The sequence below is a fragment of the Alligator mississippiensis genome, chromosome 11 (assembly GCF_030867095.1).
Source record: "Alligator mississippiensis isolate rAllMis1 chromosome 11, rAllMis1, whole genome shotgun sequence".
Taxonomy (NCBI): Eukaryota; Metazoa; Chordata; order Crocodylia; family Alligatoridae; genus Alligator; species Alligator mississippiensis.
In genome coordinates, this window is record NC_081834.1 from 53078731 (window position 1) to 53104909 (window position 26179).

Consider the following 26179-nt stretch of genomic DNA (forward strand, 5'->3'; position numbering starts at 1 on the left):
CAGCCTTCTTTTCTCTCTTTTTCTCTATCCATCCTCCTGGTTTGTTTCTTTCCCCAACTTGAAGAATAAGGGAAAGTAAAAACAAAATTAAAATGGAGTTCAAGCAGTGTGCGCGCTCTTTAATACCATGTTGCGGCCTGCCAGCCACATTGATGGAGCTTTTCTATCTAATACCAGAAACCTCAATCATGAATCACAAGTGTTTGTTTCTCCCTCTGCTCAACTTGAAATGGCAATGTTCACTTTCCCACTTGAGGTTTCTGTTGTTTGGAAACCCCCAGGCTCATGCTGCTGCTATTTCTCACACTGATATAATTTAAATCTGGCGTAGAATTACCCTGGGATAAATCAGGAACTAGGGGGACGAGAGAGACTCTATTGAAGATATACTAATATAACTGGTGTGTCTCTGGCTCTTCGGGGCCAGTTTTTTTTGCTGTAAGCAGACAGGTTGTTACCACATCCGATGTTGTCTAGAGGGAAGGTGCTATAACACCATTAATTGCAGACAGCTATTCCGGGATAGTCGCACGTCTGTCTGTTCCAAGCCCTGATATAATTTACACTGGTATACAAAACAGATGCAAGTTACACTGATATAAATGATCTGTGTTTCCAGGCAGAGGGTATGTTTTCAGCAAAGAAAGGTAGGGTGGTGGTGGTGGATATAGAGAGAGGATCAGCACCCAGGTGGGAACCCCATGCTTACCTTTAAATTAGCTTAGCACAGGTTACCACAGGAGGGAAGATGCAGTGCCAGAGACTTGTGGCCAGACTAAGCCAGCTCCTAGAAACCTTGCTACTCCATTAAACCCAGGATGGTTTTGCCTTCATGTATCGGAGTCAAATTGTCAGTTGACACGTGGACTTGTACAGGCCAAGTTGTGCAGGGAGTCAAAACCAAGTGTGTTAGAGCCCCAGGGTCTGTCTTCTCCAGAAAGTGATACCTTTCTCCCCTCCCTCTCTGAGCTCTGCCAAATAAGGGGGTGGAGTTTCCAGTCTGTGGCTCTAAAGCCTTCAGCTCTACTTTCTTTTTGGAGCACAGGACCTTGGTGAGTTTGCTTCTCTGGGGGGTGTGGAAAGGTGGGGGTTGATGTGGATTAACTGGGGGAAAGGAGGGAGGGAGATTTCAATGAGGGCCAAGTGTTCAGAGCCCCTGGGCATGGAGAAGGGCTCAGAGAAAGAGTTTCTTAAACCAGCTTTATCCCATCAAGGAGTTCAAGAACAGGAATAAACTGGGTCCTTCCTCCCAAACTAAGCTAACTTTTGGCATTGTAGCTTGTGTGAGACAGAAAGAGAGATGGATTCTCGGGCAGGAGGGGGACGAGTGGCAGGGGCCAGACCCCGAGTAAGGAGAGCTTAACTAGGATGGAACAGCTACTAAACTAGGACCCAGCCTGACTCATCTCAGGACCTAACTTTGCTCCAGACACTTTCAGGCTCCTCTGCCAGGAACAGACCACCCCTTTCTATTTCCCATCCCTCTAAAAATGCCTCATCTCCTCACCCTCCCATCACAGCCTTCTCATCCTCACTGTGCTGTTCCCTTTATTGATTTCCCACCTGGCAGGCTGGGTTTCAGACCAGCCCTTCCAGTTCTACTGATTTGGACTTGACAGTTTGTCCTCACAGCTCCTTGGTGGTTTATCATTCAAATGCAGGACGGGGGGAAATGAAATTTTCAGGCACCATCAGCCTGAAGTGTCAGTAAATGAGTTAGAAGCAGCTGCAGGATATGTGTTTCACCCACACACTCCCTGCCAGGTTTTTTTTGTTTTTAAAACATCTGCCTGGGTTTTTTTTAGAAGTTTTTCTCTTTCCATCGTTGCTGAATAAAAGCCCCCTATGAGACAGCTAGGGGATTTAAATGCATACAGAAGAGAAACAGCAAAAATCGTAGTAATTTCCAGGCACTGCAGACTCATCTGCCTGGCATGTTCACTGGAAGCCTCTTGTCTGATACGTAGGTCTTGATCCTGGAGAGATGCATGTGCATGAACATTGATGACCGGGGACTGGATCACAGTGTGCAAAGCAAAATATGTGCTTCATTCTGTCCATGGTTGGGGCCTCCAGGTGCGAGCCGTGTGGGTCAAGAATATCTTTCTGTTCTGTACGTGCAGCACCTAGCACAATAAGGTCCTGAGCATGGACAGGGGCTTTTAGACACTCCTGTAATACAGAAAATAAACAATCACACCACAGACTGCTGCCAGAGACACCAAGCAAAAAACCAGAGGCTTTTCTCTCTTTCAGTTACAGTCATCCTGAGTATTCCTGGTAGACGCAGTAGATTAAAAAAGAGATTCAAGCAGAATTGTTGGTTTTTCCCCTTTCCCAGCTTGTCATGGAGGGAGAAGCCACAAGGAGTGGATTGTGTCCCTTGGAAGCGAAACATCACAAGGTGCCGTCCCTCCACCACCCAGGAAGGCAAGAGCAAAGAGAGGAACCAGGTATCTGTCCTCTTCTTCCCCTTCCTGGGGGATGTTGGAGAAAAATATGGAGAAAGCTATGTCTGGCACTTGAGATACAGTGCAAACTTTTGGCCAGAAAAGTAGTGGGGACCCCATTACACTCACAGCTTCTTGTAGGAATGGATCCTGGTTTTGTGTCTACAGTTGCTATTTTCTGTATGGGCCTGTAACATCCCAATTATGTTGTGGGGTGCAGGATATTTTGTAGGGCTGCCTCTGATACCCTCACTCGCTCTCTCCAGAGCACCAGCAGGACCGCGTATCCCAGCTAGTTTGTGTGAGGTACGTGGGAATTCAGAGCTCCAGGTTTACACACATGTATGCACACACCAGAACAGCTGTGCAAGGAGCAGCTGGCCTATTCATGTGGCTCTTTGCTCTGGGCTCCCTTCAATCTCCCACTCAGCTGCCTCAGGCACCAGCTGGAGAAGTCAGCTCAGGGAAGGCCTGGAAGAGCCCCATACACTGACCAGCCCAGGTGTGAGTTACTTGCCTTTTGCTGAGGGCAGGGAGGTTCTTCTGATGCCCTGAATTCAGGATGTACCAGCAATCCCTTGTCCTTGCACTGACCCATAATTCAAAGATAAATAATTCTGGGCTCCACTTCCATTGCATGTTCACACCTGAGCCTCTTTCAGGTTACAAGTTCAGGAAGACAGCAGCACGAAGAACCCTCATAGCAGCTGCAGCTGCTGGCTTCACAACAGGCCTTGTAGTTGCTGCAGTGGTGCTGGCAGGTGAGTGCAAGGCTCTCTGACTCTTGGCCTTTTCTGTTTAGCTCTGGGGTGGTTATAGATGCCACCGCTGGGAGAAGCCAGCCTGGGGCTACAGGCCCTGGAGTTGAGTGCTGACCCCCCATATAGGAGATGCTGCTGGGGCGATACTTGCGGTGAAAGTGTTGTGGCCGCCACGTTTGCCTTCCCATAGTTATGCTATTGGTGTTCAAAGTGGCTTATTCTTACTCATTTCTTTTGGTTTCCTCTTGAAAGACTTCCCTGCACATATTTAAATGCCTTCAAGTTGAGGGGGGTTGCTTTGTCCCTTTACTGCTCTGCGACTTTTCCCCCATGGCAGAAGTTTTGAAAAGTTGCAGAGCAGTAAAGGTGAAAAATAATGATGGGGCAGGAGGAAGGGAAACAGAACAATGAAGAGCAAACCCCAGAGACTCTGCTCTGTTTGGTGCACTCAGGAGCAACAAGACAAGAGAGGAGAGTGCCAAAAAACAGGTCTTTAAATTTCAGAATTAAACGAGTTTTGAAAGATCTGTTTCAATGACAAGGAAAAATGAAAACATTTTGGGGGGAAAAAAAGAAAACCCATGAGCAAAGTTTTTCTGACTGTTTCTGGTTATGGGAGGAAAATGAAAGAGTTTGAATGAAAATGTTGACTGGTTCTGCTATGGAAGAGGAGAAGACAGGTAAGTTCGCCACCTTCTTTCATCCAGCAGCCAACTAGGACAGGCTGGAAAAAGACAAGGGGGCCAAACTGCCTCTCACCCCTCACCAAAGCTTCAGCCTCTACTAGCCTCCTTCCCCCTTCCCCCTGGCAATTGCCATAGTCCGTCAAGGGGATTCTCTGTGACCTGGAGCCAAGGGGATTATTTGTAACCCTTCTGCTAGGGATTGGACAGCCATAACAAGAGCCAAATTCAACTGGGGGGTGGGGGGAAGGGATTACACAAATTTTCTATCTTGATTCGAGCCCCCACTAAGAAACCTGGGAAAATAAAAGCTACCTGGGTGTTCCAATATGAACAAACTTCCCCGCTCGCCAACAATATCAAACCTGCACCAGGGTTTTTAAAGAGGGAAAGAAAATGGGGCAAACAGGCAGTCTTGGGAAACCTTTAATAATCAGTAGCGTGCCTCAACCGACTATTATCAGCTTATCACAGTCAGGATGATCAGAGCTAGCTCTCAGTTTCACGCAGGGTGAATTTGGTAGCCAGTAGAGCCAATGTAGCTTCTAGCCCCAACATTTCCCTTCACCCCACTGCTACTGCAGTCATGGCTCCAGTGCCACCACCACTCCTCACTGCCCCCGTGGGGCACTGCCCCATTGCTGCTGCCAAAGTTTCTTGCCGCCGCTTGGGGTGCTGCTCTGTTGCTGCTGTCTCTGTGCCTCACATGGTGACAAATGCTGACCTTAGCCCCTTTTTTCCCCAACACTGGGGGTGTTACTCCACAGCTGCCTTTGCCTCCCCTCAAGGCTACTGGTGGCCCTGTTTTACCAGAGCCACTGTACCACACCGCTGTCAGAGGGTGCTGCTTTGCACCACCTTTGGGGGCACTACTTTGCTGGTGCTGCTCCACATCAACAGAGGAGGCTGCTCTACTTCCAGTTGCCAATGCAACCCAGCTCTTTGGATCTTGAACAGGATCAAGGGTTTTGGCCCTTTTAGGATCCAGTGGGTAGAGACCTCTAGGCTGGCCACTGTAAGAAAATGCACCTGCAAGTACTACAGAGCTTTCCACTATTTAGCAACAAGCAAATAGCAGGTCTTAACCTGGACCCAGTACAGGGCTTAGTAAATTATAAATACTCTTTCCGGTGAGGTTTGATACTTATCTGGCAGGTCCCCCTGCAGCGATCATGTGCCTTGTAATCTGGTTCCTCTGTAGGGACCTTTATTATTGTCCCACTAGTACTGCCTTTTAGTTGTCTCTTTGGAGATACCATGATGATGGTTTCAGCCCAGGGAGATTCCCATGATGATGGTTTTACTGACCTGGCTGGGGAGATCCCCATCTTCCCAGCCTTGAGTGACTCGGTGTAGCAGAGGGCGGAGACCTGTCCATTGCACTGCGGGCAGGCCCTGCAGCCAGAGTCTACTATAACCTCCCAATGGGAAGATCCCGGCTACATAATCTATGGTGATGGGGGATTGGTCTCAGGCTTTCCCTCTAGCTAGCTCCTTCGGCCTTCTGGCCAGGGCCAAGCAAGACCAGGGGGCATCTGGACTCCAAGGCTTCTGGGCTTGGGGATTGCACATAGGAAGCCTGCCAAGGATTTGAGAATATCTGAAGTCCCAGGCTGGAGAGTCTGGGAGGGAGGATACTTGGTGGTAGCACCACACACACTTGAATGATGGACCTCTGCTCAGTGGACAGACTTTAGAACTGATTAGGCTGATTTGGCCTGGGATGTGACATCCAAAAATAAGTAAATAAATAGCATTTCAGTGGCGTTCCCAAAGGTAAATTCTGTTTGTTTTGTCCCATAAGCCTCCTGGTCACTCAGGATCTGAAGGTCCCTCCACTTAGAATTCCACACAAATGTGACAAATGCTGACCTTAGCCCCTTTTTTCCCCGATTTTCTCTTACCCTTCCAATGCTTTACCATTTTGCAAGGGAAGGTCCCCCACACAACACCTAACTCACCAAGCCCATTACATTTAACCAGTTAAAATTGAGTTAAAACAAGCCCAAAGACTTCTCAGTCCTTTAACATGCATACCAACATAGATCTGCAGATCTGAGATACGGAACAGGAGAGCAGCTTTTTATCTCATGTTATGTCATCATTTTCAGCCATGAATGCAAAGCTCTGTTTGGACCGTGCAGATTTCCCTGCTGCAGCCACTTGCCCAGATGACTGGCTCGGGTACCAAGGGAAATGCTACTTCTTCTCAAAGAATGAAACGACCTGGAACAACAGCCAGAGCCTCTGTGCCTCACAAGGTGCCACCTTGGCTGGGATTGACACTGAGCATGAGAAGGTGAGAGCCCTGGGTGCTCCATGTCTGTAGTAGACTGTGCAGGATATGAACAGGCTATGTGTGGACAGACAGGGCTTGGACCCCATCCCTGACGGGTGAAAAAGAGTCTAGCTTTGTCCTGTGCTGGGAGGCCAAAGTGAGTGAGGCTTCAACAGCTGAACCCATGGGCAACTAGTGTCTCCTGAGTCTGGGCGGGCACCTGCAGAAACCAGAGGCAGTGGCAGGGACGGGGCTGGTGAGCACACACAGAAGCCGCCGGCAGAAGTGGCAGGGACGGGGCTGGCGAGCACCCGCAGAAGCTGTCAGTGGTGGGGGATGGCTCTGTCAGGGCGGGGCACATACCCCCCCACTGTCTCCCCTACCAGTCGCCTATGACTGAACCCTACTCCAAGCGGGATGATGTCTCTGTGACCAGCGTGTGATTGCCACACTCTTGCTCAAATTTTGTGTGGGAGGAATCCTTCTGCATAGGGCTGGGGCAGCTGAGTAGAAACAGTGCCCCAGGCCCACTCACCTCCTGGAAAAGGAGGCTCCTCCCCAGCTCAGTATGGGGTTCCAGGAACACCACGTGGGCAGGTGCCTGGGTTCATTGTTTCAGGGGGTGTCTTCACAGCAAAGTTTGCTCAGGCTTTTACTTGAGTATTGACTGTACTGAGCTCTCATCCACACACATTATTTGTCAGATCTGTAGGGCTAACAAAGCAGCTCTGCATTTGATGTGGCTGGGCTACACACTTTGCAGCAGGACTGCAAGCTACAGTTACTCACTGCTGGTGGTCCTCCAAGGACTTTTACAGTCCCCACAACCATACACTGAGAAGCATAGGCAGTCCTCCGGTGCTTTTCTACAATTGTAACCCCATACATTCAGAAGGACAGAGTTTTTTTTACAAGGTACTTATTCCAGATATCACATTCATGTGTGCACAGGGCAGCACCAGTGACTCACAGTGGCTCAGTTACAGCTCTTAGACTGGTTTTCAGATAGTGCTGAAATGGCACAGGAAATTCGGAGTATCTGCTGCAGTGCAGGGGAAGAGAAGCGGGCCTTGCAGAGGAAGGAGGAAACTTACCCTGCCTCTGCGGAAAATGGGGCGGGGGGAGGAGGCATGGAGGAGAGGGCACCCTGATCTGGAGAAAAAAAAAAAAACAGTGCATGAGCTGGAAGGAAAGTGAGAGCATGGGGGAGGGGAGCTAAATATCCATGTCTTGAATATATTAAGAAAAACCCCGTAATTAGAAATCTGACCAGCTGGCTACACTCATAGTTCACAAGAAGTCCCCAACCAGCTGTATAATAGTAGTTAAACAAAAGCCTTGGAATATGTAAATGTTGTCCATCTCACTTGTGTTGGGGTTTTGTTCAGCACCTGTTTCTGCAGCCTCTCACCACAGCACCCAAAAAGACTTTGGTACAATGGAGGGGGCAGGGTTCTTCCTGCCCAGAGGCACAGCGGTCCCTGCTCAGCAAGAGCACCGAAGCCTGTGCATGTGGTGTGTGTGCTGCCCAGCGTCAAATCATGAAATCATAAGAAACAGAGCTGGAAGGGACTTCATGAGGTCACATCAAGTCCAACCCCCTACTCAGGGCAGGATCTTCCTTGTCTAAACCATCCTAGACAGGTGCTTAAATGTGTTCTTAAAACTTCAGGGACAGCTGTCACATTTACCTACCAGAAACTGGGTTAAATTAAACCAAACCATGGCACTCTTAAATAGGAATGGACAAGCACCTTTAAAGTCCACACAGGAGTTTGCCTGAAATATCCGAAACACATTTTAACTTGGCATAGGTAAAGTAGGAGGATGAGGGCCCTGTCACCCCCCTCCCACTGGAATGACAGGAAGTTTTGTTAAAACACGCTCTAGTGAACCAAGGAAGAGGGCCATGCCCCATCCTACAGAGGAAAGCGATCTGTGGGGTGAAAGTCCTTCTTGATCCCAAATGTAGCAATGGTTACATAGGGACGTGGGAGTGAAAAGGGCCTCCTACACCATCAAATACAGTCCTCTGCATTTACAAGCAAACATTTTCTTAAGGAATCGCCAAAATCACCACTTCAAACCTTCACCCAGGCATACACGGCTCAGAAACAGGAACACCAGCCACAGCCCATAGCATGCTGTAGGCCAAGGGCAGCAGCCAACCTGCGGCATGGATGCCACCAGTGGCCTGGGCAGCCTCGGTAGGTGGTGTCCAGCTGGTTGGGGAGTGGCAGGTAGGGCAGGAAGCAGAAAGCAGAGCAGCAGATTGGGCAGGGAAAGGGAATCGGATTGGCACTTGGGGAGGGTGCAGAGCTAATTTGTGGCACAGCTCTTAAAGTGTTGGCCCCCCACTAAAAAGTTGGCCCCCACAGCCATAAGTAGAAGCAGGGGAGATGAGGGCACTGCCACTGCCCAGCCACTGCAGTAGACAGCTAAGTCTAGGATCCAGAGGTCAGAGACTATTGGCTTATGTAGAATCATAGAACATCTTAGCTGGCCATTGAGTCCCACCTGCTGCACAAAGTGGGATCATCCCCGTCTAAACCATCCCAGGCAAGTGTCTGTCGTACCTGCACTTAGATGCTTCCAACGCCAGCCGCTCCCCAGGGAGTTGGCTCTGCCCTTCCTGCAGGGCGAAGAAAGTCCTCCCTAATATCCAACCTAAACCTCCCTTGTGGCACCATGAGCCCATTGCTCTTGTCCTGCACTGCATCCTGAGGTTGCAGCACAGGAGTGATGAGCTCCCTGGTTTTGCTTCTGAATGTTCAGAAAAGAGACAGGCTTTTCCCTTTGTCCATTCAGAGCTTCCTGATTCATCACAAAGGCACCCTCTACCACTGGATCGGCCTCTGGAGGGAGCCGGGCCAGGCCTGGACCTGGGCCAATGGCAGCATGTTTGACAACAAGTGAGTCACTTTTCCTTCCCTAAAACCTCTCAGTATCAAGTCACTGGTGCTGAACACACCGAGCCCAGACTGATCAACAGCTCGGGTGAACTCAGCCCATCTGCTCATGTCAAGGTGTGTGTTATCCTCAATACTCCACCCAGACTTAGGTTGTTAACTCCTATTGATACCACAACATGATTCTGGGCAGGGGGAAAGCATTGCATAGCTAATGGTTGTGTATCATGGAAGAGATATTAACTTGAGCTCCCTTCTGCCTCCTCCAGCCAGGGCAGGAAAATACAACCCTAATGTCCCAGTGGAGACCTTCCCCACCCCCATCAAGAAAGCAAGACAGTCATGATGTCTCACTAGAGCAGCCAGCTACAGCCATGCTGCACTGGCTGTGTATCACCAGGGGATTCGCCCTGCCTAGGGACCTGGGGACCTTGTGTTGAACATTGGGTGGCCAGTCAGTTTTATGTAGTTCAGTTGATTTTATGTAGTTCTGGTTTGACAATGGCTGTCAAGATGGCCCAGCTGAATAATAGAGTGTGTCACGGTACACTTCCAATATAAAGATAAGCTATTTTAACTTTCAGGAAATTGGCTCACGGGAAATATTTTACTCTATGTCCTGTGTAGCTACATCTTTCATCATCAGTCTTTGAGCTCCTGGCAGCCATGAACAAATTTCGCCTCCACTGGTCAATTCTGCTAAGCTCATGTTATGAATGGAGAAATGGAGACGTGGAGTGACTGGCCCAAGGTCACGCAGAGCCTCTGGCCAAGTCAGAGACTGAGCCCATATACCCAGAGTCCAGAGGCAATAGTTCAGTCACAAGGCCAGCCCTCCTCTGGACTCAAGTGTCCCTGCCCTTTGCTGTGAAAGCTTTGCCCTTAGTGCTGGTACTGGCAAAGAGGTGCAACCTCTTGTCTCACTGCCATTACACAGAAACAGGAGGGTGGGCAGGCAAAGGCAAACAGCAGGAAGGAAGAATTCAGATAAAATATGTCCACTGAGAGGAAAGGCCAAGGTGGAAACAGGTATCCCCTGCTTCTCACTGGCCTGCTATGAGCACAGGCTGCTCTCTGGAGGGCATGGGTGATCCAGGTTCAAGTTCAAGGTGATCCACAGGCCCCTTGGAGGTGGACTCACTCCAGCCCAGAACCCTGAAGGAACTGATATCCCCACTCCGACCCATTTCAAAGGGGGCCTGGCTACTTCCAAAGAGCCCTGGATGTAACATGGCGGGTCATAACCCTACCCCTCCAACAGGGTGTTGTGAAGACAAGGCCCAGGACCATGGGTAAGGTGGTTCAATGTTAGTCACGCTGATGGGGAGCATCCCTGATAATGTATGAGGGAACATCCACATCCACATGAGCTCTGCAATCTGTTCGAGACTGTTTCCTACCCACTTCTTCTTTTCACATGCCAAACACAGATCTGTGGTGGCGAGGATGCCCCTAGACATGCCCCAAACCACTGCTCTTAAGCACACCAGAAAGCGGGGTCTGTCGAGTGACTCTACTCAGCCGTTCTGTACTGCTGCAGCCATTATCTGATTGATTAGATTTATATCCTGCCCTAGCCAAAAGGCTCAGGGTGGTTTACAGTAAATGAATAACCCGCAGAGAGAATTCCCCAATAGCACCACAAAACGCAAGAATGCCAACTCTTCCCAGCTACCCCCTCCCTGCCCAAACCCCAACATAAGCAAATCCTCCCACCAATCCCAACCATGCCTCCCAACTGTCACTTACATCCAGTTACAAAAAACCTCTTTCCATCCCTGCCTCACCCTCCACTCACCCACTTCCACTGTTAGGTTGCTCTAATCCAGGGGTGGGCAAAATGCGGCCTGCGAGGTGGAAGTGGCCCTCCAGGCCATTCTATCTGGCCCACAAGGCCCCTAAAATTTAGAAAATTAATATTTATCTGCCCCTGGCTGCCTGTCATGTGGCCCTCGATGGCTTGCCAGAACTCAGTAAGTGGCCCTCCACCTGAAATAATTGCCCGCCCCTGCAGTCTAATCCCTGGCTAGGGCTGAGTTGAGCCTTGGCAGATCCAGGATACAGGAATTAAAACCCGCTTTTCCAGAGTGTATGCCACTGCAGAGAATCCCACTGTCTCCTTCTAGGTTTGTTGGCATATATAGAGTAGTTCTGGCTTAACTAAAGGTGTGAATTTAAAGTGATGTGGCTAAACCAGTGTAGATGCCAGTGTGGATGCTCTTATTTCAGTTTAAAAAGGGCTTGTTTCGATTTACCTTAAGTTGTTTAGAAATTGGTAAACTAAACCCAAGTAAGCCACTTTTACCCAGAAGAGGTCCACATGAGGATTTTCACAGATTTAACCAAGTTGGTGCTTGAGACAGGTGCCTGCCTGTATTTGTCAACCCAAAAATTCTCAGGAAAATTAATCTGTTTTAATTTCTAAAGTGGATTAGTTAAACAGATTTGAATCTCTATGTGGATGCTCTTATTCAGAATGAAAGTTGCCTTTGTACCAAAAAAGAAAGAAGCAAGCTAAACTAAATGAAGGCCACTCCAATTCTGGATAGCCTGTCCACACAATGGTTGCATCTACACAGGACACTGACTGTGCAGTTGTTACAGTAACTAGAGTTACTGCGCAGTAGTGTTGCCAAATGGCTTTAGGTGATGCTGAGTGTGCAGTAGCTTGTTACTACTGCGCAGAAGTATTGTGTCATGCTTCATGCCATGCAGTGCTAGTGCTCGGTAGTAATGAGCTACTGCACAATCAGCATCTTGCGTAAACACAGCCTGTGTCTCATGCAATTTCACTAATCCACTTTAGAAGTGAATACAGATTAAATTTCTTGATCATCCCAATGGAAACAATCACTCTGGAACTGGGTTAAACTATCCCAAACCATGCTAAACTTAAACTGAAGTAAGAGTATCCATAAAGGGGTTTGCTCTGGTGGCATCAAATCATTGTAAGCTTTTGAGCTCTTGTGCGTGTGCATGTGTGTTTGCATGTGCATGTGTGTGCACGTAAATTCCTTGGCAACTGACTGTTTCTTGTTTCATGGCTACTTTGCACAGGCTTGAAGTGAGAGGTGGGGGAAACTGTGCCTATCTGAATGATGAAGGAATTGGCTCATCAAGCTGTACCACCAAAAAGAACTGGATCTGCGCCAGAGCTAGGGTGTGAGAAGAAAGCAGAATCCCAGAGGAAGGAAGGAAAAAGAGGTCTTAAAAGAATGTGAAATATTTTTTATATACGTTTTTTTAGCTGGTTAAAAAAAGCTGTCTGTCCATGCAATTGAGCTATTTCTACAAAATGAAAGAAAAGCAAATAAACTGTTTCTTTTGTATTTGCTGGGTGTATTACCTTGTTCTCATGTGTAATTTGGAGAGTAGATCAAAACGCAACTTTAGAGCGGGAAAAAATAAAATTAAAAAGTCACTGTATTTAAAGCACCTGCAAGGAAGCACTTGTTGACCTGGTGCCTAAGTAGCCAGTGGGAGCCAAGGCCACAAGATCTCACTGGGCTAGTTTATGCGATGATCGTAGCATATCCTGGACAGGATGGGTCTCAGCACAGCCTCTACTCTGCGCTGGTGAGACCACAGCTGGAGTAGTGTGTCCAGTTCTGGGTGCCATGCTTCAAAAAAGACATGGAGAATCTTGAACAGGTGCAGAGAAGAGCCACAAGAATGATTAAGGGCCTGGAGGACAAACCTTATGAGGAAAGACTAAGGGATCTGTTACTGTTCAGCCTGGGGAATCGAAGACTGAGAGAGGACTTGATGGCCATCTATCAGTATGTAAGGGGTGAACATCAGGAGCTAGGAGAAAAACTGTTCACAAGGGCACTCCAGGGGAGGACAAGAAGCAATGGCTATAAACTGTTAGAGGATGTTTTCAGGTTGTATGTAAGGAAGAACTTCTTGCCAGTAAGGGTGACCTGAATCTGGAATAAACTTCCCAGGAAGGTGGTGCAGTCCCCAACCTTGGAAGTCTTCAAGAGGAGACTAAGCAGACATGTTGCTGGGATCATTTGATCTCAGCAGTATTCCTGCCTAGAGCAGGGAGTTGGACTCAATGATCTTTCAAGGTCCCTTCCAGCCCTTGTATTCTCCGATTCTTTCCACTGGCATGTTCCAAGCTGGTGAGGATGCTCTTGAGACCTCAGTCACTGGCAGACTTGGGACAAACCAGGAGTGGTCTTACTGGCCTATTTCTGGCTGTGGAAAGTGCCTGCTGACCCGGGTGGGAAGGAAGTGCTGAGTCCCATTCTGGCAAGGATGTACAGCTGCTGCAGTGCAGACAAGCCCACTGGAGCCACTTGTATGGGGCTGAGGTACCTAAGACAGGCCAGTTTCTGTAGCAGACAGCGTCCAGAGAGTGGTGTGGCTAGTGTCACATCTGGCCACCTTTGACTCCCCAGCTTGAATGACCAGGGGCCTGTTCACAGCTGTACTGACAGGGGCCAATCTTGGGCATGAGCCTGGACTAGCCTCAAGTTCACACCTCTGGAGCTGTAGCAAGATGCACGAACCTTTCTGCCACCATGCCCCACATCACTGGGATCAGTGGCACGCAGACTGTGACTACTTCTAAGATGGAGCTCGATATAAACGGGAACCAACAACGTCAACTTACTTCAAAGGCCCCATTCTCACAGCCCCTATGCGGTTGATAGCAAATGGATTAGGCTCTACCTTGTCACTGTCTGCATACATCCTGATGCTGGAGGGCTGGGGTGAGCTTCTCACATGGCTCCAGAGGGGGTTTCTACTAGGTTGTCAGTGTCCTGCTCCTCAGTGCAGTCCCACCACACTGTTCTCATTCTCCCACACCAGAAAGAATGGGGAGTCTGCAACAGTCAGGAGGGATTATCTGACATAGCTGCCTGAGATTATGAGGGTCCTAGATTCAATGACACAGGAAGTCCTTCCCAGTCCTGGTCTCCTAGGACAGTGGTTGGTGATGGATGTCTCCATGTGAGTACTCTCTGAATGCTGGTGCCTTCTGGCTCTCAGAAGTTGCTGCTGAAATGACCCCTAGAACATGGCACAAAATATCTGCAAGAGTTCAGAAAGTCTGGCCACAAGCATGAGCAGCTTGTAGTGTTAGATCTGCCTGAAGCAATCAGGAGTAAGGAGCAGGCAGTTATGAGTACCTTAACTACATGTATTGTGGAGATTAGGGGTATTAAACCCCTTCCAATGCACAGATAAGTTCTCCAAGTATCTCCCAAGAGTCAATTCCTAGTGCAGTACAAATCTCTAAGAACCTTGGGATGGGCCCTGATGGATTGTAATTTCAAATCCACATACAATTTTGGATGCAGCCAGGTGGGTCTGGGTTGTATGTGCAGCTGTGAAGCGTGGCGGCTTGGAGATGGGCTCAGGCAGCACTTACATGCAAGTGTAAGTCAGGACACAGGTATACTCTGCAGTGTAGATATGGCTAAATGGCAGCTGACTAGAGCTGGTACTACAATGCAGGCCTCATTAAAAGAGCACAAGTTTGTAGAAAGAGCAGATCATGAGAAGGACCTACAGCCAGAGCAATGCATTAACCAGTGGGCCAGTTTCCCAAAGAACGTGCTGGAGTTCCTGGCACTCGGGTCAAGATTGGATCAGTCTTTCTAAAAGGCACCCTGCATGCACCTGGAAGTTATCTGCTTTAGTACAGTATCAAAGAGTGTGGCTTTTGCTATCATGGGAGGACAATCTGGATGCTCTCAGTCTTCCCAGGCCTAAAAACCTTGACATCTGTGGCAAGGTGGTCCTAAATCTTCAGCATGGACCCCAAGCATGGAGTCTTTGCTACAGTTTCCAGAAATGTTGGCAAGTGTTTAACTGAAACTATCCAGAACTTATACTAATAAACTGGTCTTTGGCCTCATCTCTTACCTGTTTTGTAATTTTTGGTGTGGACCGTGGAAAGACTGGGCTGGGGTAGGGACCAGAGGCTTTGTTTTTCTTCTTGTTTATTCTTTCGAGTTTCTGAGATAGCCAATAGTGATTAGTCCCTGTATCACACAGCAAGGCTATTAAAGAAAAATCATATTTAGGATCTTACCAATTTTGAAATGAGGAATAAAAAAAATTCAGGGAAATGGTTGAAAAAGTAAAGGTGATGCTGAAGCCTTTGATGGTCCAGGGAAAATGGGAGAGGCAAGGATTTTTGTGCATGTCTTTTATTGGACCAACTTGAGAGATGGGAAAGATATAGACAAGCATCTAGGTACCAAATAACCTTCCTCCAATGTCTGAGAAAAAAAGCTGACACAGCTTAGGTTACGCATCAGATAGAATCTGCGGAAACTATATGTGGGTAAAACTAGATAAACATGACATAGCAAAATGAATAACCACAGGAAAAAGGTAAAGCACAGAAACACTAGAACACAGATAAGAGACCATTTGTCCCAGAAAAAATACTCCCCTCTGACCTCACAGCCCTTGTGCTCAGAGGAAATATACAAAACATTTACAAAAGATGGACCTGGGAATAAAAAATCATTAGCTTATAGCATAGTAAAAACCAGGGATTTAATACGGACATTGATTTCATGGTGCATTATAACCTACTTGATCCCTGCTAAACTCTCTGTACACCACAGTTATAATAACCCTCTTAAATAGTCTTGCTTTTCCACTTATTAAGTTATCCTTTCTACTTATTTCTCCTACCTGTCAGCTAGCTGGCGATGTCTCTTATATCCTGTTTTTATTTATACATGGGGTTTTGCATAGACCAATCTGCTGTAGAACCTGTACCTGCTTTCAATGTCAAGGTAATCAAACTCACATCTGGTGTAAATCAGCAGAGGTCCATTGACTTTTGTGGAGCTCGTCCATTTTACACCCTCTAAGGAGATGTGCCAGACTCCAGAATGAGAGAGATACACATCAACCTTAGAATATGCTTGATGCAGCAGAGGAAGCTAGAGGGCTTTTGTGTACGCTGCTGGTCAGACAAGAGCATCACTGCTTACACCAGGAGAGCAGCTTTCTGGCAGATCCATCTCAGCTCAGTGCTGCAGGTCTCAGAGTCTGTCTGGTCTCTTTTCAACACACCACAGTTCCTGTCACCACCTTGCTGCATGGGGAACCTGTGGGGAGAAAGAGAAAGTTATAGCTGGCTTGTTCGGACCCCCCTGCCCACATCATTCTGCCCCAGCCTTATGGGACCTGCAGCTGTGGTTTCTTTTTTGCATGTTCAATAGGAAGGGGAGGCTCTGGGGTTAAGTGACTGGCGAGGCCCCAGGAGACACAAGTTCAATTCCAAGGCCCCTGTTTAGAAAAAAGTGACCACCCAAAGGAGAAGCCAGAGAAAGAGAAAGAAAAGTAAAGCAGCCGGTTAAAGGAAGGTGCATTCCTCCCTGCCTTCCTTGTTCTCCCAAATGGAATAAAAAATGCTTACGCTTCTGTCTGCCCTGTGGACAATGCAGAACAAGCTATGTGCAGCTACCTACAGCTGTGCAAACAGTAGTGGGAACCATCAGTCACCACTGTCCTTCTGTGTGTCAGCTGTCCCGGGAGCCCAACCGTGGCTTTACCTCACTGGATTATATTTAAGTGGCTCTTCTCAGTCAAGATGTAGCTTCCTGATTGACTTGGAAGTTGACAGACAGTCAATGAATGTGGAAAGCAATTGAAATGATCATGCATTGATAAGAATGGGAAAGAAACAATATCTAGCTGTGTGCATGCACATGTTGGTCTGTGGTTAGATGGTTCAAAGAAAAAGGTATGTATAAAGATGTATGTTTTCCAAAAAGCTTTGGATTTGTGCATCCTGGCATCTATGACTACCTTGAAAGAGCCAACAGAGAGCGAATAAAGGATATTTGGTTTCGATTTGGTTTTTGCTCACTTGTAAGCCTGCAACAATGGGACTAAAAGTTTCCCTGAAATTTGCAACTTATAAACTATGATTATAACCACCCTAGTTTATCATGACACAAGCATATCAGTAAAAAAGTCACACCCCCAATCAACACATACATATTTCAAGGGTAGACCAGAGCTTACTTGCATACTGTGCTCCACAAGTTGAGAAGCCACATCTTGAAGTAAACCCTAGTTTTAGTTTAAGTTCCTAGAGTGTGAAATTATAGCACAGACCACACAATCCAGTTTCAGAAGAGATCTCTGAACCCAAATAACCCATTACACTGAAACTTGGTGCTCTGGTCTTCATAACTTCTGAAATATATGCTATCCCACAAGCCTTTCTTACGATACATTGCGGACTTCAACATTTCCCTTGTGAGCTCTTCCAGCTTTATTGAAAGTCTCATGAGAGTCTCTGCTTTTAAGTCCCAGCTCCTGGAAACATTATTACATGAGAAAAACTTCCATTTAAAAGGAGAAAAACAAAAAGTTTCTAGCTCTCCAGGTTGGGAAAAAGACCTTGAAAACATGAACCTCCAAATGCTCAAGTTCTGCAATATGAAACAAAAGAACCCAGGGATTTTTTTTTAAACTACCTCATGATTTTTAAATCAGTCTCTTGGCTTCTGGGGCCTGACAAGGGGAATGCAGAAGTGGATGCAATGGTGCAGTCACACCCCTGCCATTAGACATGTCATAGGTCAGCTTTTGGTGCAGGGTCTGGCCACAGCCTCTACTTTTGCAGTTTTCGAGCCCAGGGGATGAGTACTACTACTGCTTGCTGAATTCAGTACGGAAGAGGAGGCTGAGGAAGAGTGAATAGAGCCAGACCCCTGTGAAAGTATGGCCAGAGCCCACCTCAATCATCTGATGAGTTCAGAGCTCACTGCTCATGCAGAGCTCCAGGAAGAGTCCACACTGACCAGGCAGCAAGCTCAACATTCACCGCACACACGTGACAGCCAAAGTCAGGGAACTGCACTCCTTTGGCCTGCTCCTAGATCTGCTAGTGGGTCCTGACTTGTGGTTTTGGAAGGCTTAGGTTTTTCATTTCTGAAATACAGAGGTATCAAACCATGAACACCACGTGCCCCAAGAGGCTCGAGGGAGCATGGCGAGCTCCTGCAGGTGGCGGTGGCGGCGGTGGGAGCGTGGCAGTGGTAAGCAGGAAACTTCTGCAGGCAGCCGTGGCGCTGTCAGCAGCAGGGGGGGAGGTTGGTGAGTGCCGACCAGTGGTCGGCAACCACCCGCAGATGCCACCGGTAGCGTCAGCAGTGGCCAGTGGCAATTGCAGACTGCACGCAGATGCCTCCAGCAGTGTCAGTGGGAGGGGGGGGGGGGGAAGGGAATGGAAAGTGGCAACCACCCACAGGCACTGCCGGCAGTGCCTTTTCGCAGGGGGTGCACCGCCACACTCAGGGGAGGCACGTGCACCCGCATGCACCCCCTATGGGCCGCCAATGTATCAAACTCACCTGGACCCCCTGGGCAGGATCCAGACCATGAGGCTACTTGTGGGACAGACCCAGACCCACCTCCCATGACAAAGAGTGACAGCTGCAGAATGAGCTGAATTAGGGAGATGCTGGGGTTAATATAGGCATTGCTTCTACCCTCTCCTACCAACAAGTGTCCCCAGTATATGTACCTCAAATTGTGACAGCAGGCACCACCCTCACTTGCCTTACCCTTGAATTCCCCGTCTCTCTAGGAGCCCCATGGGCCACATGTTTGACTGTGGGCTCCACAGGCCATATGGTTGACACCCCTGTTGCAATAGCTTCAGAGGAAACGAAGTGTTGTGCGGCTCAGTTGCTTCTGTGGTGAGCTGGGGACAAGGCGGTTGAGAATTCAAGCTTTGGTGTGGGCCTGAGCTTCTCAGGCAGAAAAGGCAGCCCTTGTGGGTTTGAGAAGTTGTTGCTTCCCATGCAACCCTGCAAGCTGGGGACTGGCTAGCTAAGCAGCAGCTCTGCAGAAAAGGACCTGGGGGTGACAGTAGACAATGAACTGAATATGCACCAACAGCATGCTCTTGTTGCAATGAAGGCTAATGGCATACTAGGCTGTATTAGTAGGAGCATTGCCAGCAGATCAAGGGAAGAGATTCTTCCCCTCTGTTTGGCGCTGCTGAGGTCACATCTGGAGTCCTATGTTCAGTTTTAGGCCCACTACGACAAAAAGGATGTGGACAAATTGGAGAGAGACCAGCGATGGGGACAACGAAAATGGTTTGGTGGGCTAGAGGACATGACATCTGAGGAGAGGCTGAGGGAAGTGTGCTTATTTAGTCTGGAGAAGAGAAGGCTGAGGGAAAATTTAGTAACAGCCTTCATCTACCTGAAGGGGGTCCAAAGAAGATGGAGTTGAACTGTTCTCAGTGGTGGTAGATGACAGAACAAGGAGCAAAGGTCTCAAGCTGCAGCAAGGAAAGTTTAGGTTAGATATTAGGAAAAAACTCTCTCGTTCGCAGGGTAGTAAAGCACTGGAACAGGTTACCTAGAGAAGTGCTGGACTCTTCATCTTTGGAGGTTTTTAAGACCCGGCTAGACAAAGCCTTGGCTGGAAGATCTAGTTGGGGCTGGTCCTGCTTTGAGCAGGGGGTTGGACTAGATGTGACCTCCTGAGGTCTCTTCCAACCCTACCTTTCTATGAGTCTATGAAATATGAACTTTTGTATCTCCTGAATGAGCAAATTGTGCTTAATGTTTTTCAAATGTTACATAGGTAAAAAGCAATCAAACAAAAAGAATAAACTCAATATAGAGAAATCACTCTCCCCCCCCACACCCCTGTCCCCTCTCATAAAAAAACATGCATTAGAAAAGACTCACAATTTTTCATCTAACAGGGAGCCATTCATCCAAATCCACTTCCTCTCAGGAGATTTAAAGTGAAGTCCAATCCAAATAGGATTTATCACCTGTGTGATTGTCTGTATATAGCCCTGTAAAATACAAAGAGGCACCTAGGTGAATAAATTGGGCTACAATTCTCTGACATCTTTGTCAGTACTGCTAGTACTCATCTGATTCAGTTGACAAAGGCACAAGCACCAACATATGCATGTACTTACAGCATATTGTCACTGAGATGTTGGCACCTGAAGCACCTGATCTTTAAACAAAAGTTTTGATAACTTGTTGCTAGGGGTGACATTTCATTTTTCTCATCTTAGGGCTTACTTACTCAGAGCTGTATAAGAATAGGTATTCTGGAATAGTAATTCTGAAATACCTATTTGGAAGCAACATCAGATTAATTCTACCGACTGTTCTCGAACAGATAATCCCACCTCCCCCCGCATAGCTCCACGTGTTTCTTGAACACATCCCCAGCAATTTCATGCGTGGATACTCTTATCCCAAAATGAATGTGTCCACACACAGAATTACTGAGGGCTTGTCTAATGGAGATTCTAGAAGAGAACTCAGATCACTTTTTCCTAAGTGGACAATGAATTAAACTCCTATGTGGATACTGCTATTCAGAGTTAAAAGAGCCTTAATTCAGTCTAGTTTACTGCACTTCCACAGCAAATACAGCTACAGCCTTGATTTATGCAGTACATGTGTTCCTGGAGAATGGCATGTACATTGAATTTGCATAAAGCGAACCAACTTTACAATGTAACAAATAGGGACAGGTTCCCATGGCAGTGAGGGAGGGAGTAAGGCTGGGACTAGGGAAGGGGTGGAGGGAGAGGTGCTGCTCCCAGGGCTGCACAAGGCAGCAAAGCAGAGGGAACAGAGCAACACTCACCCCAGCCCCAGAGGCCCCAGGAGTGGCCAGCGCCAGCAGCCTGTAGCTGCTGGGCTACACTGTGCTCTGCCTGTCCCCTGTACCTGGGCTCTACCTGTCTGCACTCACCTCTGCTCCTGGACTGCGCCATGCCCTGGTGCAGGCAGCTGGTGTCAGCTGCTCCTGGGGCTGCCCCAGCATGGGCTGGGGCGAGTGTGGACAAGCAGAGCCACAGGCAGCACGGGGTGCAACACTCACCCCAGCCCTGGCTGCAGTGGCTCTGGGAGCGGCCAATGCCAGCTGCCTGTAGCTGCTGGGCTGTACTGTGCCCTGGTGCAGGCAGCTAGTGTCGGCTGCTCCTGGGACCGCTGCAGCCAGGGCTGGGGTAAGTGGGGCCACGGCCCTTTCCCCTCCCTTCACAGACTTACCTGCTGGGGGGGGGGGGGGGCAGCACCTATGCTGATTGCATAAGAGCAAATTTACTTTGCATATAATGAATTATGGGTCTAAATATGCTCATTGCATAAGAGCAAATTTGCATATACAGAACCTGCATAAATTAAGGGAAACCTGTAATTTGAAGGAAGGCCACCGTAATTCTGAAGAGTAGTGTCCATACTGGCATTCATTGTGGTTTCAATAATCCACTTTAAAGTGCATGCCTTTACCCAATGTGGATTAATTTCCCTGTATATTCTTGTGTAGATAAACCCTGAGGAATAAACGATGCACTCTAATTCCACGCACTGTGTGAATCCAATTCATTTTCCAATGTCAGCAACCTCTGTTAATTCTGGACTGCTGCCCCTACTACCCCAAAGCAACATGAACGGTACCATCTCCTTCTGGTTCTGGATCACTAGTAATGAAGATCTCCTCCTCGTGCAGTCGTCACTGCTGCTGTTCCACATTTTGTTTTCTTTGGACACCCAGTAACATTTCCCCTTGTGCAGCAGCCATTCCCGGGGACAGAAGATGCATTGGGAGCTCTCTGCAGGAGGAAATTGGAGAGAAGGAGGTCCCTCAGATGAGTCTGGAGATGCTGAGCATGGATTACTCTTTAATTTCTTCCCCATCAATAGTGGACTGGGACTGAGTAGGAGGTTGGTAGGTCTGTGGGAGAAGTCGCAGGCTCAAGATAGTGGTAGACAGGGGAATTAGGGGCTGGGGTCAGGAACAGTGGCAGAGCTAAAGGGAGGCAAGGGAGACCAGGTTGGGTATAGCGAAGGGGTTGTGTATCAGGATTAAAGGTCACTGGCAGAGCTGGGGATGGGCTATGGCCAGGGGATAAGGGGCTAGAGACTGGGACTAAGGAGCACTGGCAGAGCTGGCACTGAAAGGGGAGGGACTGGACCGTAAATCCTACCACATCCCTTTAATCTTATTTGTTTTGCATGTGAGGCAGGCAACAGCCCTCTCCTCCCCACCACCCTCAACTCCTTGTTTTCATCTTCATTAGTTTTGTTTTAGTTTTCATCATAATAAAAAAGGCTACAGAAAAAGTGCATTTTATTATCATGCCATTTGTAGCGCATCAGATTTAGGAGTTTATGGAAATAGAATAAAAAAAATAAAAGTAATGAAAAACAAGTTATGAAGTGAAGATGTTTTTGTGCTGTTGAAAACAAAGCCATTTGCATGGTCTCAAACTGGATTTTATTATTTTTTTTTTTTTTTCAAATTTCCATTCCACACAAAATTCTAAAGTTCAGGCCTTTTTTTGTTTCAAATTCAGAATGAAGGGAAAGAGGATTGGACATGCTGCTGTTACCCCTGAAATAGCCATGGTGGTTATTCCAGGTACCAGGTCATGTCATAAACCTGCATGGCAGGCCTGGATGGGAGAGAAAGCATAGAAGTCAGGTTTAACACCCACAGGTTGTGAATCCTGACCCCTAAGGATTCAGTTGCCTCACATGGACAGAGGCTCCCAGATGCATGGAGATATGTTTACCTGCTGAGCTGCCCTGGCCTGGCTCACACAGCACCCGTCTCAGGTCAGACACCAGGTTCTCCAGCTGGCTGGCATTGCATATGCTTTGGGAACCCCTCTGCATGAGCCCATAGCCTGCACAGGCCTGTGAGGCTGCTCCAGCTGCTGAGGGCTCCTGCAAGACTGCAAAACAACATCTCCTGTGAACGAGTGTCACTGCACGTGGCTTATGAATGCTAGCAGGCAAGTGAGGGACATGTCACCTAGTGGAGTTTTGGGGCCACATGAAGGACCAGGAGGAAAAATGTCTACACATGCAATTAATGCTATTTGGCTATACTAAGCAGTAAATTTACTACCTGCATATGAAAGTAGTAAATTTACTGCTCAGTAGACTAGTTTACTGTGCACTAAGTGCCTGCATGTATAGACGGTGACACTTTACTGCACAGTAGATTAGTCTACTGTACAGTAAAGTGTCTCATATAGACACAGCCACTGACACATGACACTCGGTTTCATCTTTCTCTTCTATGACCCTCACCCAGAGGCCAAGCATCCTTGAAGAGGTTACATTGTAGCAAAACCCCTAGTTTTTCTTGTATTTATTTATTTTAAAAAGCATTCCCTCCCCTTCCCCAACCATTTCTGACTTTCTCTCCCTCTCTATTCCCTATAGATAAGTACAAGTGAGCTCAGAATTAGGATAAGCTTTAACATTTTTATTTTGGTAGCAAGTTTTTGGTTTTGGATATCCACTGTTTTATATTGTATTATTATTAGGTATGTATTTATTCTTACTGTTGTATATTGTATTATCATTTTTGTATTGATTTTTATTGTTTTATATGGATATTGTATGGTTTAGGCCTGTGTTTGAAAGTGAACCAAAGTCATGTCAAGTTTCCATTTTATATGTCAAGCCTCCATCTTCTGTCCTCTGCCTGGGCATCTCAAGTTGCAACTGTATGAGTCACATACCCCTCCCATGTAAATTGGTTCCCTGATGAATAAGAATGATTGGGAATGATTGAAATACAATGGTAGCAGGCCTCTACTGGATGGCCTGTAATGACTGAGCCATCACCTCACATTGATTCATCCAGGAACCATGGACTTCACAGGAAGAGAGACAAGACCAGCATTTGAAAGACAAAAGACCCTGCAGAACCAGCAACTCTAACCATTACAGACACCCGAAAATGCACATCCCTGCATGGAGCACACATGCTCAGTACGCCAGGGGCTGACCCTTGCCTGGGCATGCCTCCTGTCACTAGGGTCACACAAGGTCTGCCCCTATAAAAAGGGGCAGTGAAGACAGACCCAGTGGGATGCACTCTGCATCTGGACCAGCACCATGCTACACCACCTATCCACCCAGAGGCCCTGCCGGTGACCCCACTCTGGACAACACTTACTGGACAAGGACCCCTTCCAGCCTGTATAGGTAGATATTACCTGCACACCTTCTCCTACAATTTGGACTCTCTCTCTGTCCGTCTCTCTCCTCCTGGACTTCAGTGGACTTCAGCCCCTGCACCAAGCCGCTCTAACCCCTGCTCCCATTGTGTGTGTGGGTGTGGGTGCAAGGGAACCAATAAGGCATTGTGTCACCATCTCCTCTGCTCAATAAAACCACTGTCATTTGCAACCCCGAGTTGGGTCATGTTTTACTGAATCCCAGTCCCTTCCTTATCTTAAATTCCAGCCTCATTCTGTCTCATTTCCAGCCCCCACCCCTCTCCACTAGTGTCCCAATCTCCTCTCAATTCCTACTGCCTTTTCACTGTGACTTTGTGGCCTTTCTCTGCTCTCCCGCTGCCCCTGCCACCTTTCAGTCTCTCCTGTCGCTTTTCCTGTGATTTTCTGCTGTCCCCCTGCTCCCCATGCTCCTACTGCATTTTCCCTTTGACTTTCTGCTGCCTTTCTCTGCTTTCCCACTGCCCTGCCACCTTTCAGTCTCTCCTGCTGCTTTTTCTGTGATTTTCTTCTGTCTGTCTCTCTGTTTTCAGGCTTCCCCTGCACTTTCTGTAGTCATTCCGCCCCCCCATCCCTGCAGCTTCCCAGCTCCTTGTGGCTGTCCCGCACTTCTCTCTAGCAGCTGGAGCCTTTCTCCAGCTCCCAGTACCTACTGCCGCTCCCTGCAACTTTTCTAGCTTCCCCGGAGCCACCCTCTGGCTCCCCACACCCAGAGTCCCTCTTTAACACTGTCACGGCGGGGTCCTCGCGGAGGGCCGTGATCTCCTTGAGGCCCTCTCACCGAGCTACTTCGGCCTGAGGGCACCCTCCATTCTCGCCCACCACGTCTTGATGGAATATGTAATAGGGAGGCTGCCTTGTGTTTCCTCGGGCACGTAAGCTCATGGACCCCTCGTGGGTCTCCCCATACGATGGGCGCTACCCAAGCACCCCAGCCTTATGGGCTATGCGTGGCTCCTACCAGCCCCTAATACCACGCCCCAAGCCTCGCAGATGTAATGGACGTTGTTGGGTCTGTACACCCGCTTCCTGGGCCTCCTCTAAAGTGTAGCCCACGCTGGGCTCTCTCTCTCGCACCCAGCCTCTCACTGGGACTCTCCTGATGGTGCGGTCCCGCTCAGGGACTCCCTAGCGGGCCCCGGCCTTTCCGGCCAACCGCACAGATACCCTCTCTGACCCCGGCTCACCGCGCTGCTACTCCCTGTCTTCTCGGGGCAACCGCAGCGCCCTGCCTCGGTCTGAGGGGTGTTGCCGCACTAGCCTGCGGCCAGGCTCGCTATGCCCGTCTCGGGCTCCTCGATATGGCCCCTCTAGGGCTCGCCGTGCCCCCACGGGGCTTCTCAATCATATACAATGGCACTCCCCCTCTTTGGGGCTCGCCGTGCCCGCATGGGGCTTCTCAATCAGATCGCCCCTCTCCCTGGGGCTGGGGTCTATGTACCCCGCACGCAATCCGGGGTCTCAGTCCCTCGTCTGCAACCTACTGGTTGCGCCCGCGACCCACTGGCCGCGCTCCTCACCACCAGTTGCTCACGCACTGGCAGGCGAGCTGCGCCTTCCCTGGTGCTATGAAAATAATGCGCCCTCTTGGCGCTAGGGCACCCCACACTCTCTGGGGTCCCTATAATTGAGGCCTCCAACCCCTACAGCCTCCCCCAAGCCTCCGGGTGTAATAACAAAGTCAAACAAGCTCAAGCCTCCTGGCTGTAACACAAACCTAAAGCCCCCCTGGCTAAACCCTAGTGCCCATCCTCTCAGGGCTATCATGAGCTGTACTTGCCTGTCGGGCTTCTCCCCCATATCTTGGCTGAGAGAGCTCCTGCCTCTCCCGCTGCTGACAGGGAACTGCGAGCCTGGCTTCAGCCCTGGGCTTTACAAAGGCCAGGCCCTGCCCCCTTCTGGCCAGCTGCTTCTGATTAGTTGCCCTGGCAACTTGCAGCTGTGCTCATTAGGCACTGCCAGGGCTCTCTCCCTGGCAGTTTCTCCTCTCCAGGAGCAGAGCACCGAGGTGCCCTGCGACAAACACCCACACTTTCCCTTAGTTCCATTTTCCCTCTCCCCACCTACCTTTTCAGC

At 48.6% G+C, this 26179-nt stretch overlaps 2 protein-coding genes across 2 annotated transcripts; one reads left to right on the top strand and one right to left on the bottom strand.

The window, feature by feature from the left end:
- The first annotated feature begins 754 nt into the window (after positions 1-754).
- Positions 755-12413, top strand: LOC102575125 (C-type lectin domain family 2 member B). The gene is made up of 6 exons (XM_014608260.3): positions 755-1052; positions 2342-2453; positions 3113-3211; positions 6006-6193; positions 8981-9084; positions 12139-12413. The coding sequence occupies exons 2-6, from the start codon at positions 2348-2350 to the stop codon at positions 12245-12247; spliced, it is 606 nt and encodes a 201-aa protein (XP_014463746.1). The 5' UTR covers positions 755-1052; positions 2342-2347; the 3' UTR covers positions 12248-12413.
- Positions 12414-15584: 3171 nt separating this feature from the next.
- On the bottom strand, positions 15585-25962 carry LOC109280981 (killer cell lectin-like receptor subfamily F member 1). Its single transcript, XM_059715069.1, has 5 exons — positions 25884-25962; positions 22643-22804; positions 21525-21679; positions 19782-19894; positions 15585-16166 (listed from the first exon to the last, which is right to left on the bottom strand). Exons 2-5 carry the CDS (start codon positions 22743-22745, stop codon positions 16046-16048), a joined length of 492 nt encoding a protein of 163 aa, XP_059571052.1. The 5' UTR covers positions 22746-22804; positions 25884-25962; the 3' UTR covers positions 15585-16045.
- Between the last annotated feature and the right edge of the window lie 217 nt (positions 25963-26179).

What these genes read in the sequence shown, in the direction of transcription:
- LOC109280981 (XM_059715069.1), bottom strand. Translation starts at nt 22,745, where the DNA reads ATGCAGAGGGGTTCCCAAAGCATATGCAATGCCAGCCAGCTGGAGAAC. An exon ending in AGGCCAGGGCAGCTCAGCAG is followed by an intron (nt 21,680 to 22,642) that starts GTAAACATATCT and finishes TTCCTCCTGCAG; the next exon opens with AGAGCTCCCAATGCATCTTC. An exon ending in TCCAGAACCAGAAGGAGATG is followed by an intron (nt 19,895 to 21,524) that starts GTACCGTTCATG and finishes TGTATTTTACAG; the next exon opens with GGCTATATACAGACAATCAC.
- LOC102575125 (XM_014608260.3), top strand. Translation starts at nt 2,348, where the DNA reads ATGGAGGGAGAAGCCACAAGGAGTGGATTGTGTCCCTTGGAAGCGAAA. An exon ending in AGAGCAAAGAGAGGAACCAG is followed by an intron (nt 2,454 to 3,112) that starts GTATCTGTCCTC and finishes AGCCTCTTTCAG; the next exon opens with GTTACAAGTTCAGGAAGACA. An exon ending in TGCTGCAGTGGTGCTGGCAG is followed by an intron (nt 3,212 to 6,005) that starts GTGAGTGCAAGG and finishes CATCATTTTCAG; the next exon opens with CCATGAATGCAAAGCTCTGT.